The sequence below is a fragment of the Heteronotia binoei genome, chromosome 1, assembly GCF_032191835.1.
Source record: "Heteronotia binoei isolate CCM8104 ecotype False Entrance Well chromosome 1, APGP_CSIRO_Hbin_v1, whole genome shotgun sequence".
NCBI lineage: Eukaryota > Metazoa > Chordata > Lepidosauria > Squamata > Gekkonidae > Heteronotia > Heteronotia binoei.
In genome coordinates this window covers 19,988,257-20,002,358 of record NC_083223.1, presented here as the reverse complement: position 1 = coordinate 20,002,358, position 14,102 = coordinate 19,988,257, and the positions used below count along the sequence as shown (strand labels likewise).

General features: G+C 46.2%; 1 protein-coding gene across 3 annotated transcripts in view; it reads right to left on the bottom strand.

The window, feature by feature from the left end:
* The window catches only part of MYO16 (myosin XVI), a 224,243-nt gene that overhangs the window by 13,838 nt on the left and 196,303 nt on the right, over nt 1-14,102 (bottom strand). For all 3 annotated transcript variants that reach the window (XM_060231776.1, XM_060231767.1, XM_060231759.1), the window contains exons 28-31: nt 13,996-14,098; nt 8,876-8,972; nt 5,518-5,767; nt 2,371-2,663 (exon numbers count right to left, since the gene is read on the bottom strand). In XM_060231776.1, coding sequence (XP_060087759.1) covers nt 2,371-2,663; nt 5,518-5,767; nt 8,876-8,972; nt 13,996-14,098 — 743 coding nt within the window. The remainder of the gene's footprint in view (nt 1-2,370; nt 2,664-5,517; nt 5,768-8,875; nt 8,973-13,995; nt 14,099-14,102) is intronic.

Here is a 14,102-nt window from a genome sequence, read left to right as displayed (position 1 = left end):
TGCCTGCTCATTCTGTCCTTGATAATGGTTTCTAACAACTTTCCCGGTATTGAAGTCAGACTGACTGGCCTGTAATTTCCCGGAAATCCTCTGGAACCCTTTTTAAAGATGGGGGTGACATTTGCTACCTTCCAGTTTTCAGGAACGGAGGCAGATTTCAATGAAAGATTACATATTTTTGTCAGAAGATCAACAAGTTCAACTTTGAGTTCAGCCCCCAGGTCAGATGGTTGACACCCCGGCTTTGCAGAACGAAGTGTCACTCTGGCAATGTGAGCTTAAAAGGCTGGCCTCCCTAAAAAAGCAGTGTGCCAACCAAAGCTGGTTATACAAGCTTGAGCAAACACGGGTGGAGGACTCACATGTCCAGGCAGAGGGGTTTTTTACCATCACCTGAAAGCTACTACAGTTGGGGCTCCCAAATGCATGCCACAGAACCCATCTGAACAGATCAACCATTGGCTGGGGAAAAGCCCAGCTATCAAGCCTTGTTTTGCATACATGGCAACACGCTCCAATATTTATCTCTCTGCAAAAAGAAAAATCTGTCACCTAATTTGACTGCCATTTGCAAAAAAACCAAACAAGCCCAACGCCCCCACAAGCGTTTGCAGCCCACAGACCTTCGCCTACTCATCCTTCCAGGAATGAAAGTGGGCGGGGCTTCCTGACTCCGCGAGCGCGCACGAGCAAGCGGAGCCCTTCTTTGCCGAGGGGCATGCCGGGTCTGGTAGTCTTTCGAGCCTCCTGCCTGCTGCGCTACCGAGCGCAAGGACTACGAGTCCCAGAAGGCGCCACAGTGGTTAGCGTGAGCTGCTTTTTCCTCAGCGCCTGGGTTTTAATCACACGTGGGAGTGGTGAAGCTGGAAGGGGCTGGAGGGAGTGAGACGCAATTCCTGGCAGGGCGCGCGTCTAACTTGTTCGCTTGGGCTTTTTTGCAGTCTGGTGGGGGAAAGAAACTGGTGAGTTTTAGGCACTTAGAGGGGAAAGTCCCCGTTGATCCGAGGGTGCCCGACCAACAAATGGTTCTATAGAACCGATAGCGCATTAGGTAACGGTTCCATAGAAGTGGTGCGAACCTGCTGAATCCCACCACTGGCCACGGGGGTTGCGATGGCAAACCACCTTGTAAAAAAAGTCTGCCGTGAAAACGTTGTGAAAGCAACGTCACCCCAGAGTTGAAAACGACTGGTGCTTTACCTTTAGTTAGTATTCAAATGGGAGACCACCAAGAAGGCCTGTAGCTAACCAGGGGCCAACGGGGCCTGGCCCCCTGACAGTTTTGGGCCCCCCCTCTCTCCCAGACTGCCCCTCTCCCTCCTGCACAATTTAAATCATATGGGAGGGGCACCCAGGAGCAGCCGCTGCCCCTCCTATGCCACTTATAGGGTCCACAAATCAGCTGATTGATGGGGTCCAAATCACGAAGGAGCAGTCGCCAGTCTCCTGCATGATTTAATGGGCCCCTCCCCCATGGCCCCCTTCCCCCCGTGGCCCCTAGCTATAGGGCACCAAGGAATACCAGGGTCACTACGCAGAGGCAGGAAATGGCAAACCACCTCTGAATGTCTCCTGCCTTGAGAGCCCCACCAGGGGTCACCATAAGTCAGCTGTGACATGACGGCACTCTGCACTAGCAGGGAGGCAATCAATGTTTCGGTGAGTCTCTTGCCTTGAAAACCCTAACTGATCACCTTAAGTTGGCAGCGACTTGACAGCAAAATATCGTAAGTATCATAGCCACGTGTCTGGTGAGGGGAAAAGAAGAGTGTGAGAAGGAGCAGGAAACTGGCTGCAGTTCCATTCTGGGGGCAAGCAAGGAACAGTCTAGAAGGTATAACCTTTCTGGGGAGTGCAGCATGGTAGAGCCCCAGGAGTAGCCAAACTGTGGTTCGGGAGCCACAGGTGGCTCTTTCACACATGTTGTGTGGCTCTTGAAGCCTCCACCTCCCTGTCAGCCAGCTTGCAGAAGCATTCCTCTCTTTAAACCACTTCTCCAAGCTGAGCCAGCTGGTGGCTGGGAGAATGCATTTAAAGTTTTATTCGGAATGTAAGTTTTCGTGTGCTGTAAGCACACTTCTTCTGTACCTGATTCCTCGTCTGATGAAGTGTGCTTAGAACTCACGAAAGCTTACATTCCAAATAAAACTTCGTTGGTCTTAAAGGCGCTACTTGACTCCTACTTTTATCTATCTGACTGGTGTTCCCAGTTGCCTCCCCTTGTTGGAATGTCGTCTTTTGTACGCTAGAGGCTGCATATCCCAACAGCTTTTATTGGCTTGCTCGATTTGGTTTTACAGTTTTAGCTGTGGGCTGCCCTGCGCACGTCTCCAGAAAGGTGGCATATAAATACATTCCTTTACCGCTTACCTTCATTGGCTGCTGACAAGCAGGCACAGACCGCTTCGTAGGATGCGCTGAGCCGTGTGTTTGGGTTCCTCTTTGGCTTAGGAGGAGGCTGTTTCCGTGGCGACTGCAGGCCACTGCTGTCCTCTATGCTGAGGGCCGACTGTAGGGAGGGAGAGCGTACCGACGCTGCAACCATAGACTGGATCAGCCCCTCCACTGGCAAAGGGATGGGCACCCAGCCGGGCGGGAGATACCTGGAGGCTCGACAGCCAGCACAGCTTTCTTCAGACAGCTTTTCACATTGTTCTCTGGCTCTAAACACACAAACGAGAGGGTGAGACACACTGTACAAAAGAGGACAAGTGCATCCTTTCCTGCATGCGTAACATCAGCCTTTTTGGCGAACCATCCCTAAAAGCTCCTGCTGCGCTTTGGGCAGCATTTGGGTTGTAATTTTCTGAGCAAGAAACATCAGTCAGTTTGTCCGTCTTCCTCCTGTTCAGTGTGTGATAAATGAGCACACTGGACGTGATGCTACATTCTTCAAGCAGCCCAGGAACTGATATGAACATGAACACATGAAGCCAGGACTGGATCATCATCATCATCATCATCATCATCATCATCATCATCATCATCATCATCATCATCATCATCATCATCATTTTATTTGTATCCCGCCCTCCCCGCTGAAGCTGGCTCAGGGCGGCTAACAACATTAAATCAATACATTAAATACAATGATATTCAACACAATAACTAATTTAACAATTTAATTAAAATTCTAAAATTAATAAAATTGACATCCCGGGGCTATTAAAACAGATGGTAATTTTTTCTTAGCAGTCTCTCTCTTTAATCGGTGTAGGCCATCCTAAAAAGGATGGTCTTGCAGGCCCTGCGGAACTGTTCAAAATCCCACAGGGCCCACATATCTTCCGGAAGCTGGTTCCATAGGTGTGGAGCCACTACAGAGAAAGCCCGGATCTTCATTTTCTTATTGGGGGGGGGGTTGATATTAAAAAATGACACCCCCTTATGGGCCCATTCTATCTTATGATCCCAAAGAATAAAATGGAGTGCATACCCAATTTGGTGCCCCCCTCTGGTGGCGCCCGGGCCAAGCACACCCCCTGCTCCCCCCCAGATCCATCCCTGCATGAAGCTGGCTTGTCAGACTAGCTGGACAATCAAGGTCAGTAATGTCTACTGTGACTGGCAGCAGCTCTCCAGTCTGGAGAACGGAGTCCATTCTGTCCTATGGGCACAGGGGGATATGGGGATAGAATGGAGAGATCGGGCTGCCGCTGCAGTGCAACCCCAGGGAAGGGGTTTAAAGTTTAAATTCCATTCTCTAGTGTTGCACCACAGCGGCCGACTGATCCCTCCATTATGTCCTGAGGGCTCATAGGATAGAACAGCCCATAGGACAGAATGAATAGAATGGAGTCCATTCTATCCCATAGACCCGCAGGACAGAATGGAGGGATCGGGCTGCCTCTGTGGTGCGACGCTACAGACAGGGTTTTAAACTTTAAACACCTTCTCTGGGGCCACGCCACAGCGGCGGCCAGATCCCTCCATTCTACCCTATGGCCCCATAGAATAGAATGGAGAGATCTGGCTGCAGCGACCTCAGAGAAGGGAGGGGGGGGGGCGGAAGTAGTTAGCCTTGCCTAGGGTGCCAAAAGGTCTAGGGCCGGCCTCTATTCCCTGGCTGGCCACTGCATGGATTAGACAGAACAAGGATCTGATCCAGCAGGACTATACTATGCTGATGAGCAAGATCCTTCCATCTGGTTCACACTTTCTCGTTCTGGCAATGCGAGGACCAGGCCTCCGATGACCAAGGTTCTGTTCTGCATGATGCCAGTCTAACATGGAATTAGAGGCATTTTAAGTGTAAGGCTTTTTAAAAACCACAGCTTCCCAGGAATGTTTTAAATAGCCATAATATGTGAAAGCAGAGCCATTAGACAGGACAGAGCCAGCTATGCATGGAAAGAACCTAAGACAAAAGACATTAGCACCACCCTGGTGCAAGCTGAGTCACATGATGCTTCCAGTATGGACAGCCAGGGTTGGCTAGACTGTCTGGCAGCCTAGGCAAGGCTAACTTCTGGTGCCCCCCCTTCCCCTCCACTGATAACGTCACCAAGTCACATGGGGGGCAGTGGTCCCTCTAAGCCTAGTTAGCGTGAGCTAGCTCATGGATTTTTAGCCTCCAGCTCACACATTTTTGTCTTAGCTCAGGAGCACAATAATTTATGCAGTAGTTCACAACTTTAATACCAGTAACTCGCAACTTTAGTACCAGAACAAAGCAGTCGACAAGTGCAGCTTTAAGACCAACTAAGTTTTATTCAGAATGTAAGCTTTCGTATGCTCTTAAGCAGACTTCATCAGACAAAATGGGAACGGAAGCAGCAATTCTTAATGCAAGTGGGCAGTGTGGAATCATGGGAATGTTTTTAGCAGATTAAAAGAATCACAAATAGGGATCTGTGTTTGTTAGAGTTAGGACAAGGCAGGGCTGAAAAAACACTGGAGGGTGATAAAAAGCAGACTGCTGTTGTAGGTGCAAAGTGCCATAAATCTAGGTAACATTCTGGCTTTGTTAGTTTAAACAGAGGGCATGGTTTCTATTTATTTAAACTAACAAAGCCAGAATTCTAACACTAACAAACACAGATCCCTATTTGTGATTCTTTTAATCTGCTAAAAACATTCCCATGATTCCACACTGCCCACTTGCATTAAGAATTGCTGCTTCCGTTCCCATTTTGTCTGATGAAGTCTGCTTAAGAGCACACGAAAGCTGACATTCTGAATAAAACTTAGCTGGTCTTAAAGGTGCACTTGTCTACCGCTTTGTTCTATTGCTTCAGACCAACACAGCTGCCTACTGGGATCTAACTTTAGTACCAGTAGCTCTCAAAAGTAGAATTTTTGCTCACAAGACTCTGCAGCTTAGAGGGAACATTGATGGGGGGCACCCAATTCAGAGCCCCAGAAGGCTAGCCCCCTAGGCAATCACCTAGTTTGCCATTGGTAGAGCTGGCTCTCTGGGCTGCACCACTGGCTCTGCTCGATCCAAGCCAAGCCACTGTAACAATGGCATCAGAAAAGACAATGACAAAAAAACCTGCCAGATTCACCTGTCCTTACCTTTTGAAGCCTTCTTCTTCCTGCTTGGTGTAAATCTCGAACTTTCCCTTAAAGTAAACTGTAGTCATTTGCTTGCGGATCCGGTCATTCTCCCGAGCGATATCGAAAGCGTTCTGAATGACCAAATTATCGTAAGCTTTTAAACTGTAGTCTTCGATCTCTCTCAGGAAGCTTTTGACAGAGGTGACCTCTTGCTGCCTGACGTTCCTCTTGTGTAACAAGTGCTGCCGGGCGAGAAATCCCCTGATAACTGTCGAGGGGGAACCGAGGAGGCATCAAAAACATACGAGAGAAAAGAACGCGAAGATTACTGGGAAGCAAGAGAGCACTACAAGTTCGAATCAAAGTGACTGAATTAGAATGAATCAATAGCCAGAGAATGCTTTAGGGAAACCAGGTTCTATTGCCAGTATACATAGATCACATTTTGTTATACATCTCCAGGGGTGGAATTCTAGCAGGAGCTCCTTTGCATATTAGGCCACACACCCCTGATGTAGCCAATCCTCCAAGAGCTTACAAGGCTCTTTTTTGTAAGCTCTTGGAGGACTGGCTACATCTGGGATGTGTGGCCTAATATGCAAAGGAGCTTCTGCTAGAATTCCACCCCTATCCATCTCTAATGGTAGTATCCAAATATACAAAACCCAGTGATCAGCATGTCGGCCCTCTTGCTGGAGATGTATCTTTTACTTACTGAGGACTAGGCATAAACAGAGTTTTTAAATGTTGTCCCTGGTTGCCTCATGAACATGTGGGCCTTTCAGCATCCACCTTCCAGGGGCAGATCTGAACCTCCTAAAAAAATCCCATCCCTGAAGCTCAGAGCAACACCCCAGAATCTACATTTGAGTCTCCCTTTGTCAGATTCGAGCTTTGACACTCCAAAGCTTATACCCCATTGGTCTCGAGTCCCTACTGGACTCGAATACTGCAGATTAACACTGTTACTCTCTGAAACCCCAGAACCTGAGAGGATCTCCATGTGAATGTAGAAGACACTGCACATGCACACAGATGCACTTCTGAATCCTGACCATAAATGGCATAATAGGACATTGTAGGTGCAATTAGGGATGAGGATAATAAAAAACGCAAGGAAAAATTAAGTATGCTTTGTTTCTAATTGTAATAGCAGCATTCTAAACATTTCAACCTCTCGTGTGCAATAGTATACTCACATGAATTCCTTCCGTAACAACACTGGATCTCTGATTCAGAATTATGTTTTGGTGATCAGGCAAATTACACATCAGTGATTGAACTACATTTAATAGTTGAACATTGCGCATAGTGTTGGGGGAGCGCTATAAACCCAAGGAATTCGAAGCCAGAAAAACCTGAAGAGAGTGCTACAAATTCTTATAAAAGCGACTGAATTATTACGAATCAACAGCCAGAGGCTGTGATCACACCCACTAACTAAATAATGCACTTCCCAAATGGATTTTGCCAGTTCACATAGTAAAATCCAGTTGGAAAGTGGATTGAAAGTACATTATTTAGCATGTGTGATGATTGCCCTGAAAATTGATGAAGCACTAATTTTAGTGCACCCAAAGAATTATGCAGGGCTTTTTTGTAGCAGGAACTCCTTTGCATATTAGGCCACACCTCCTGGTGCAGCCAATCCTCATGGAGCTTACAGTAGGCCCTGTACTAAGAGCCCTGCAAGCTCTTGGAGGATTGGCTACCTCAGGGGTGTGTGGTCTAATAATGTAAGGAGTTCCTGCTACAAAAGAGCCCTGCCCTGGATCTATTGTAACAACCCTTTTAGGTAGCAAGACCGGGGGTAATGACCTATCCATTAAGTCACTCTTCATTCTCTTCCTTCTCTCTGACCTCCATGAAATTTGAGCCACAGAGTCTGGTACCAGACTAGCAGCCTGTTCTGAATGTACATTTTAAGTACAAGACTTTTTAAAAACCCCAACTTCCCAGGAACGTTTTAAATAGCCATAATACATGAAAGCAGAGTTGTTAGACAAGGCAGAGCTGCACATGGAAAGAACCTAATCGCTGAAGACATATTACAGGATGTTGTATATTCATATTCATCATAAGAACATAAGAGAAGCCATGTTAGATCAGGCCAATGGCCCATCCAGTCCAACACTCTGTGTCACACAGTGGCAAAAATTTTATATATATATATACACACACACAAACACTGTGGCTAATAGCCACTGATGGACCTGTGCTCCATATTTTTATCTAAACCCCTCTTGAAGGTGGCTATGCTTGTGGCCTCCACCACCTCCTGTGGCAGTGAATTCCACATGTTAATCACCCTTTGGGCGAAGAAGTACTTCCTTTTATCCGTTTTAACCTGTCTGATCAGCAATTTCATCGAATGCCCACGAGTTCTTGTATTGTGAGAAAGGGAGAAAAGTACTTCTTTCTCTACTTTCTCCATCCCATGCATTATCTTGTAAACCTCTATCATGTCACCCTGCAGTCGACGTTTCTCCAAGCTAAAGAGTTGTTATAACATCATAACAACAGTAAATGAAGAACTTTTGATCTGAGGTTCCATGAATATCTGAAGGCACATTCCTTGGCATAAGCTACAGAGGTCCAGAAAAAAGCCCTGGCTGATGCCGGCAGGCAGGGAAATCTGGAAGACAGGAAGCCTTAGCTTAGGACAATATCTTGCACATGGAGAGCCTGGAAATGTTTCTAGCAAATCAATGAAGGATTTATGATGGACAGATGGCTTGATTCCACCATTTGTCTCTTAGAATTCTCTATCTAAATTGGTTCTGGAGGCAGCTTACAAGAAGATACACAGTTTAAATGATAGCACGATACCCCCAAATTATCTTAAAATATCTGGAGGAAAAAACTGATTCTAGCCCCATGAGGATTAGAGCGAAGAATTCTGCAGAGCACATATACAAAACAGCTTTTCAGCATGCCCCCGGGGCTTGTCCGAAGCATGTCTGATGCCTTTCAGTTTACAAGTCCAGCGCATGATGGGTTTAATGAGAGTCTGCTTTTGATTTGTGCATGCACTATTATGTGACAGTCAGTAAAAGTTTTAATTAAAGAAAATATGAAATGTGTACAGATATATAAGGGTAGAAAAAGTGAATGCAGATTCTGGAACCATTGTTTTTAATTGCTAAAAAAGCAGTGTTGGCAAATTTACCAAGATGAACTGCTCTCAGTGTTCATCTACATTATTTAAAAAGAAACCGCCCAGTCAGCTCACAGTGAAATTGCCTTGCGCGAAAATGCACAACACGCAGTAAACAATTTTTAAAACAGGGAAGAGGTTGTTTTACCGTGACATGTGTTTTCACTCAATGCACACCTATTATAATAATTCAGAAACCGATTGCCCTGCAAGCGTTACCTTTTTGACAGGTTATAATTTTCCTCCGCAGCTGAAAGGACGAATCATTGAGCTGTTTGGCTTGCCAGTATTTTAGAAACACTTTCTTGGTTCCTATCTAAAACACAAAAACAACAAGGAGGCTGCTAACGGGAAAAACAAGGTCAAACAGATGACAGGCGAATGATGACAGCAAAAGCGGTGTGCAGAGCATCCTACCACAGTCCCTACTCCATCTCCCAAGTCCCCCAAGACTCTGCCATGGGCAGGCATATTTCATCACTGCTTTTTGTGGCCAACAGCAAACTGGGGAAGGACTAGGGCTTTTTTTGAGCAGGAATGCACAGGAATGCCACTCCAGCTGGCTTGGTATTGGGGGTGTGGCCTAGTATGCAAATGAATTCCTGCTCAGTTTTGACAAAAAAGCCTTGTGTGAAACAATGGTGACATCAGGAGGTGTGGCCTAATATGCAAATGAGTTCCTGCTGGGCTTAAAAAAAAAGCCCTGAGAAGGACCGTTGGCTGGGACAGTAGCATTGGCAGGGTGCTGGTGGTGGTGGTGAAACACTGCCTCCCCCAGCATCAGTGTTTCCCATGCAGCATATAGTTGGGCCCATATGCAAGTGTACCAAAGAATGGTGTCTCTGAATCAATCCCATCGCTTTCATTCATAGTTATTTCTGTTAATCTGATGGGATAAGTAAAGCACTGCAGGGCATATGAAAAGAAAGGAAAGGTCCCCTGTGCAAGCACCAGCCGTTTCCGACTCTGGGGTGACGCTGCTTTCACAACGTTTTCACAGCAGACTTTTTACGGGGTGGTTTGCCATTGCCTTCCCCAGTTGTTATGTATGCTGTGATAATAAAAAGAGCAATGATTGCTACCACCTTGCCTCTTCATTGCATTGAACCTGCTATATTATAGGAGGAAAGGGAAGAGACATCAGAAGAGGATAATGCCAAATAGAGTCCATGCTCCAAAGCAGCTGTTTTCTGATCTCTCTTCTCTCGAAATCAGTTGTAATTCTGGGAGATCCACAGGCACCACTTGGAGTCTGGCAACCATAGCAGTATACCAGCATTATGGGACTTAGGACTAGTCTGTCCACATCTCCTGATAAATATCCATGATCAAGGGTGGAATTCTAGCAGGAGCTCCTGAAATCCAGGCCCGCCTGAAATCCACCAGGGACAGGGCCTTCTCTGTAACGGCTCCTTTCTGGTGGAACCAGCTACCGGAAGAGGTGAGGGCCCTACGGGACCTTGGCCAGTTCCGCAGGGCCTGTAAGACAGCCCTCTTCCGGCTGGCTTATAACTAGCTGGCATTGGAAACTGAGTGTAGTTTTGATAGACCGCTGTTATATGTTTTATTATTTTACTGTTTTAACTGTGCAAGATGTTTTAAATTCAAAATTTATGTTAGATTTATATGTTGTGAGCCGCCCTGAGCCACTTCCCTTCTCAAGGGGGCTTAGGTATACTTCATGTTGTACATAAGGAATGGCCACATTCAGGGGCATCATACTTGGGGGCTTTTGCCATTTATACAATGCTTGCATGTACTAAATGAAGTCTAAGGATTATCACATACGTATCTTATCTACATGTTTTGAAGCATCATAATTAGGGTTCCCAGCCTCCTGCTGGGGGCGGGGGTTCTCCAGTTTTGGGACCCCCAACCTCCTGGCACAAAGCTGGCTGCCAGGGGGATTCCCCACCCTCAAAGAGCTCAGTTGTGCTCCGCACAATGACGTCACCTGGAAGTGACATCATCATCCTGGACTTGTTGTGTGGGGGACACTCTAGCAATATTTTTTGGGGGGGGAACTCTATGGCACCATGGAGTTTTTACCCTAATTGCTAGACCGTCCCCCTGTGCGATGTGCCTGGTGTGATGATGTCACTTCCGAGTGATGTCATCATGCCATGTGCACTTCCCTTCCGAGAACCAGGTAAGACCTGGCAACCCTAACCATAATGAACGGGTCGGAACAAATTCCCCATTCTGCAAACACATCCGCCCTGAGCCTGCTTCGGCGGGGAGGGCGGGATATAAATAAAATTATTGATTGATTGATTGATCCTCCAATAGCAACACCTCCTCCAGTGTCTTCCAGAAATTTCCCCAAGCCATTTATAATGAATTATTCTGAGGGATAATAAGACTAAACAATATAGATGTTCATGAAAATTTGTACAGATAACTGGAATATTTTCAGAATGATAAAGACAACTGAATATATCAAGAGAAATTTAGAAACTGCATACAGCCTTCATTTGTTTTTCTTTCTCATCAGATATATTTTTTTTTAATCTGCCAAAGATGGAAAGGGAAAACAGATTAAAATGTGCTCGGAAGTATGTGGTTTTTTTTCATTTCAGGACTGTGAAATACGCACAACAGACTGGAGTAATGTCACTCTGACTTTTTGTAGTAGAAAGCCATCTGTTAACTCCAGTCTTGGCTCTTCTAATTAGAAAAAAAAATCAGGTTTTAAATGTTAAGTTTCAAAATGACAGATTTCGAGCAATTAAATAAAATTGTCACCGATGACTTCCAAAGCTTCAGTGTTTGTGTGCTGGTTTCCCAGGGAAAGGAGGCGTCCCTCACAAAGTGGTGCAGGAGGGGGAAGCAAAAGGCATTTCAAGCTACAAAATGGCTGCTCAGACTCAGAAAGAGTAGGCGTCTGGAGGCTGTACTAGCACGCACCTGAAGAGTCTCTGAATAACGTTTGTGGGAGTATTCTGTCACGCTTTGAAAAATAGCAGTTGGGAGAGAAGTATAATACAAAATGTCCCACTCGGTGACCCACATCTCCCCAGGGGATTAATGAGTCCTGAAGAGACAGTATGACAGAACAACATTTTGTTTTGTCTTTCTGTGGAGGTATTAATTAGGACACACCCTCGACTTGGCAGCCTTGGAGGCAGACACATTCACCCCCCCCCCCCCACATGCTTTCACTCGTACTCTGGTAGGCCTTGAAGCTGGGGAAGAGAGTTGTCCTGGGATGCTCCCTTCTTTCTTCTTTTGAGAGCCAGTTTGGTGTAGTGGTTAAGTGTGCGGACTCTTATCTAGGAGAACCGGGTTTGATTCCCCGCTCCTCCACTTGCACCTGCTGGAATGGCCTTGGGTCAGCCATAGCTCTGGCAGAGCTGTCCTCAAAAGGGTAGCTTCTGGGAGAGCACTCTCAGTGCCACCTACATCACAGGGTGTCTGTTGTTTGTGGGGAAAGGTACTGGAGATTGTGACCACTCTGGAACTCTGAGATTCAGAGTATAGGGCGGGATATAAATCCAATCACTTCTTCTTCCTCCTCTGGTTGCAGCTAGACCTCAGCATGTGGGAAGTTGGGCATGTAACCCCTCAACTGCCTAGGTGACTCGGCAATGCTTTTCTTTTTCCTTTTCTGCACTTCAGCCTTGCAACACCCCCCAGAAAGACAGGAGGAGGCTCCAGATAGGGGTCCTAACTTCCAGGTGGGGGGTGGAGATCGCCTGATTACAACTGAGCTCCAGACTACATCAATCACGTTTATTTATATGTTTATTTTAGAATTTTGTTCCACTTCTGGGGAAAATGGCTGTTTTGGAAGGTGGACCAAATGGCAATTACACCCCACAGTCCCCTTCCGATATCCCTGTCCATCAGGCTCCACTCTCAAATCTCTGGGTATTTCTGAACTTAAGAGTTAGCAACCCTACACCCCCATCCCTCAAGCGCTAGGCCACCAAGCCTCTGGGAAGACAAAGAGTGCTCCCCGGTTGCCTACCGATTCAATAACTAGAGTTGCCAAACATGATTGCTGCACCAGTGGGGGATTTTTTTTGGTGGGGGGGCAGTCGGGGAGCTGGCCAAGACATCCCTGATGCTCTGCTTTTTGGGCAAGCTCTATGGTTAAAATTGGACCAATCCCCCAATGTGAGGATCTGGTGTCAAAGCTCTTTTCCCCCTGATGCTTCCATCCGATTATGCACAAGCTGCCCCGTGGCTGCAACTTGCCTTGCCTCCTTCCTGCGGCAAGCAGAAACAGGTTTTCAGAGGATCTTGCTTGCCGCGGGAAAGAGGCAGAGTGAATCACAGCCCCGAGGCAGCTTGTGAGAAATCAGATGGAAGAGTCAGGGGGAAAAGAGCTTCGATGCTAGAACATGCCTAGTGGGGAATCAGTCTTGCTCTCAAACCATACCGTTTTGGCCAAAAGCAGCGTGTTGTCCTCAACAATGACGACATTTCTGCGTGATGTTATTGTGCCAGGGATATCATGTGGCGATGTCTGTTTGGGGGTGGAGCTTCCACTAGCTGAAACCACAAAATTCGGGGATCCCCTGTCTGAACCTGGGGTCTGGAAACGCTATAAATAACTCCCCCATCTTTTTCTGTTGTGGCCACTGTACAGCATGAGAACCTCCCAAGTGTTAGGTAAGTGAGGGATTCTCTCTATGGTATGTTACAGTGGCTAGAGTGGGATACCTGGGTTTGAATCCCCACTCTGCCACGAAAGGTTGCTGGGTGATCTTGGGCCAATCACTCACTCTAAGTCAAACCTACTTCACAGAGTTGTTGTGAGGGAAAAAAAGGGGAACGGGGAATGACGTAAGATGCTTTGGGTCCCCACTGGAGCGAAGAACGTGGTATCCATGAGGTAAATAAACATCTTCCAGCACTGTGGCTATGAAGCTTGCAAATGGGGGTGGGGTGACTCATAGGCAAATTTGATCAAACAGTGGCCTATCGACAAGGCTCAGTGGTCCATCACTGGAATATAATCTTGAGTTTCTTGGAGGAAAAAGAGATGACAAAAATGTATCAGACGAACAGGAATTTTATATAGTCTGAGCAACATCAGGCCATCATAAGGACCACTGTCAGATAATAAAGAAATTACGACGTCAATATTAATTAGACTGCCTGCTGAAGAAAGTTGTGATCCCGCCTATTTAATTTTTTTTTCTGAGTAGCACCATAATGTAGTTTTAACTGATTTTAAACATTTATTGTTTTTAATACAATAACTCAATATTATTGCTTTTAAATGATTATTAGCCGCCCTGAGTCCGCTTGCGGAGAGGGCAGGATATAAATCCAAAGTAAATAAAATAAAATAAATAAAAGTCTTTCATGTGGTTATCTGCTTCACAAACCTGCCATCCTTGTAAGTTGCTCTGCTGGAGAACTGCTCGGCATTTCTCCTCAGCAGACATCTTTTTCTTCTCACCCAACATCATGTCAGTTAAGTCCTTGTATCTGT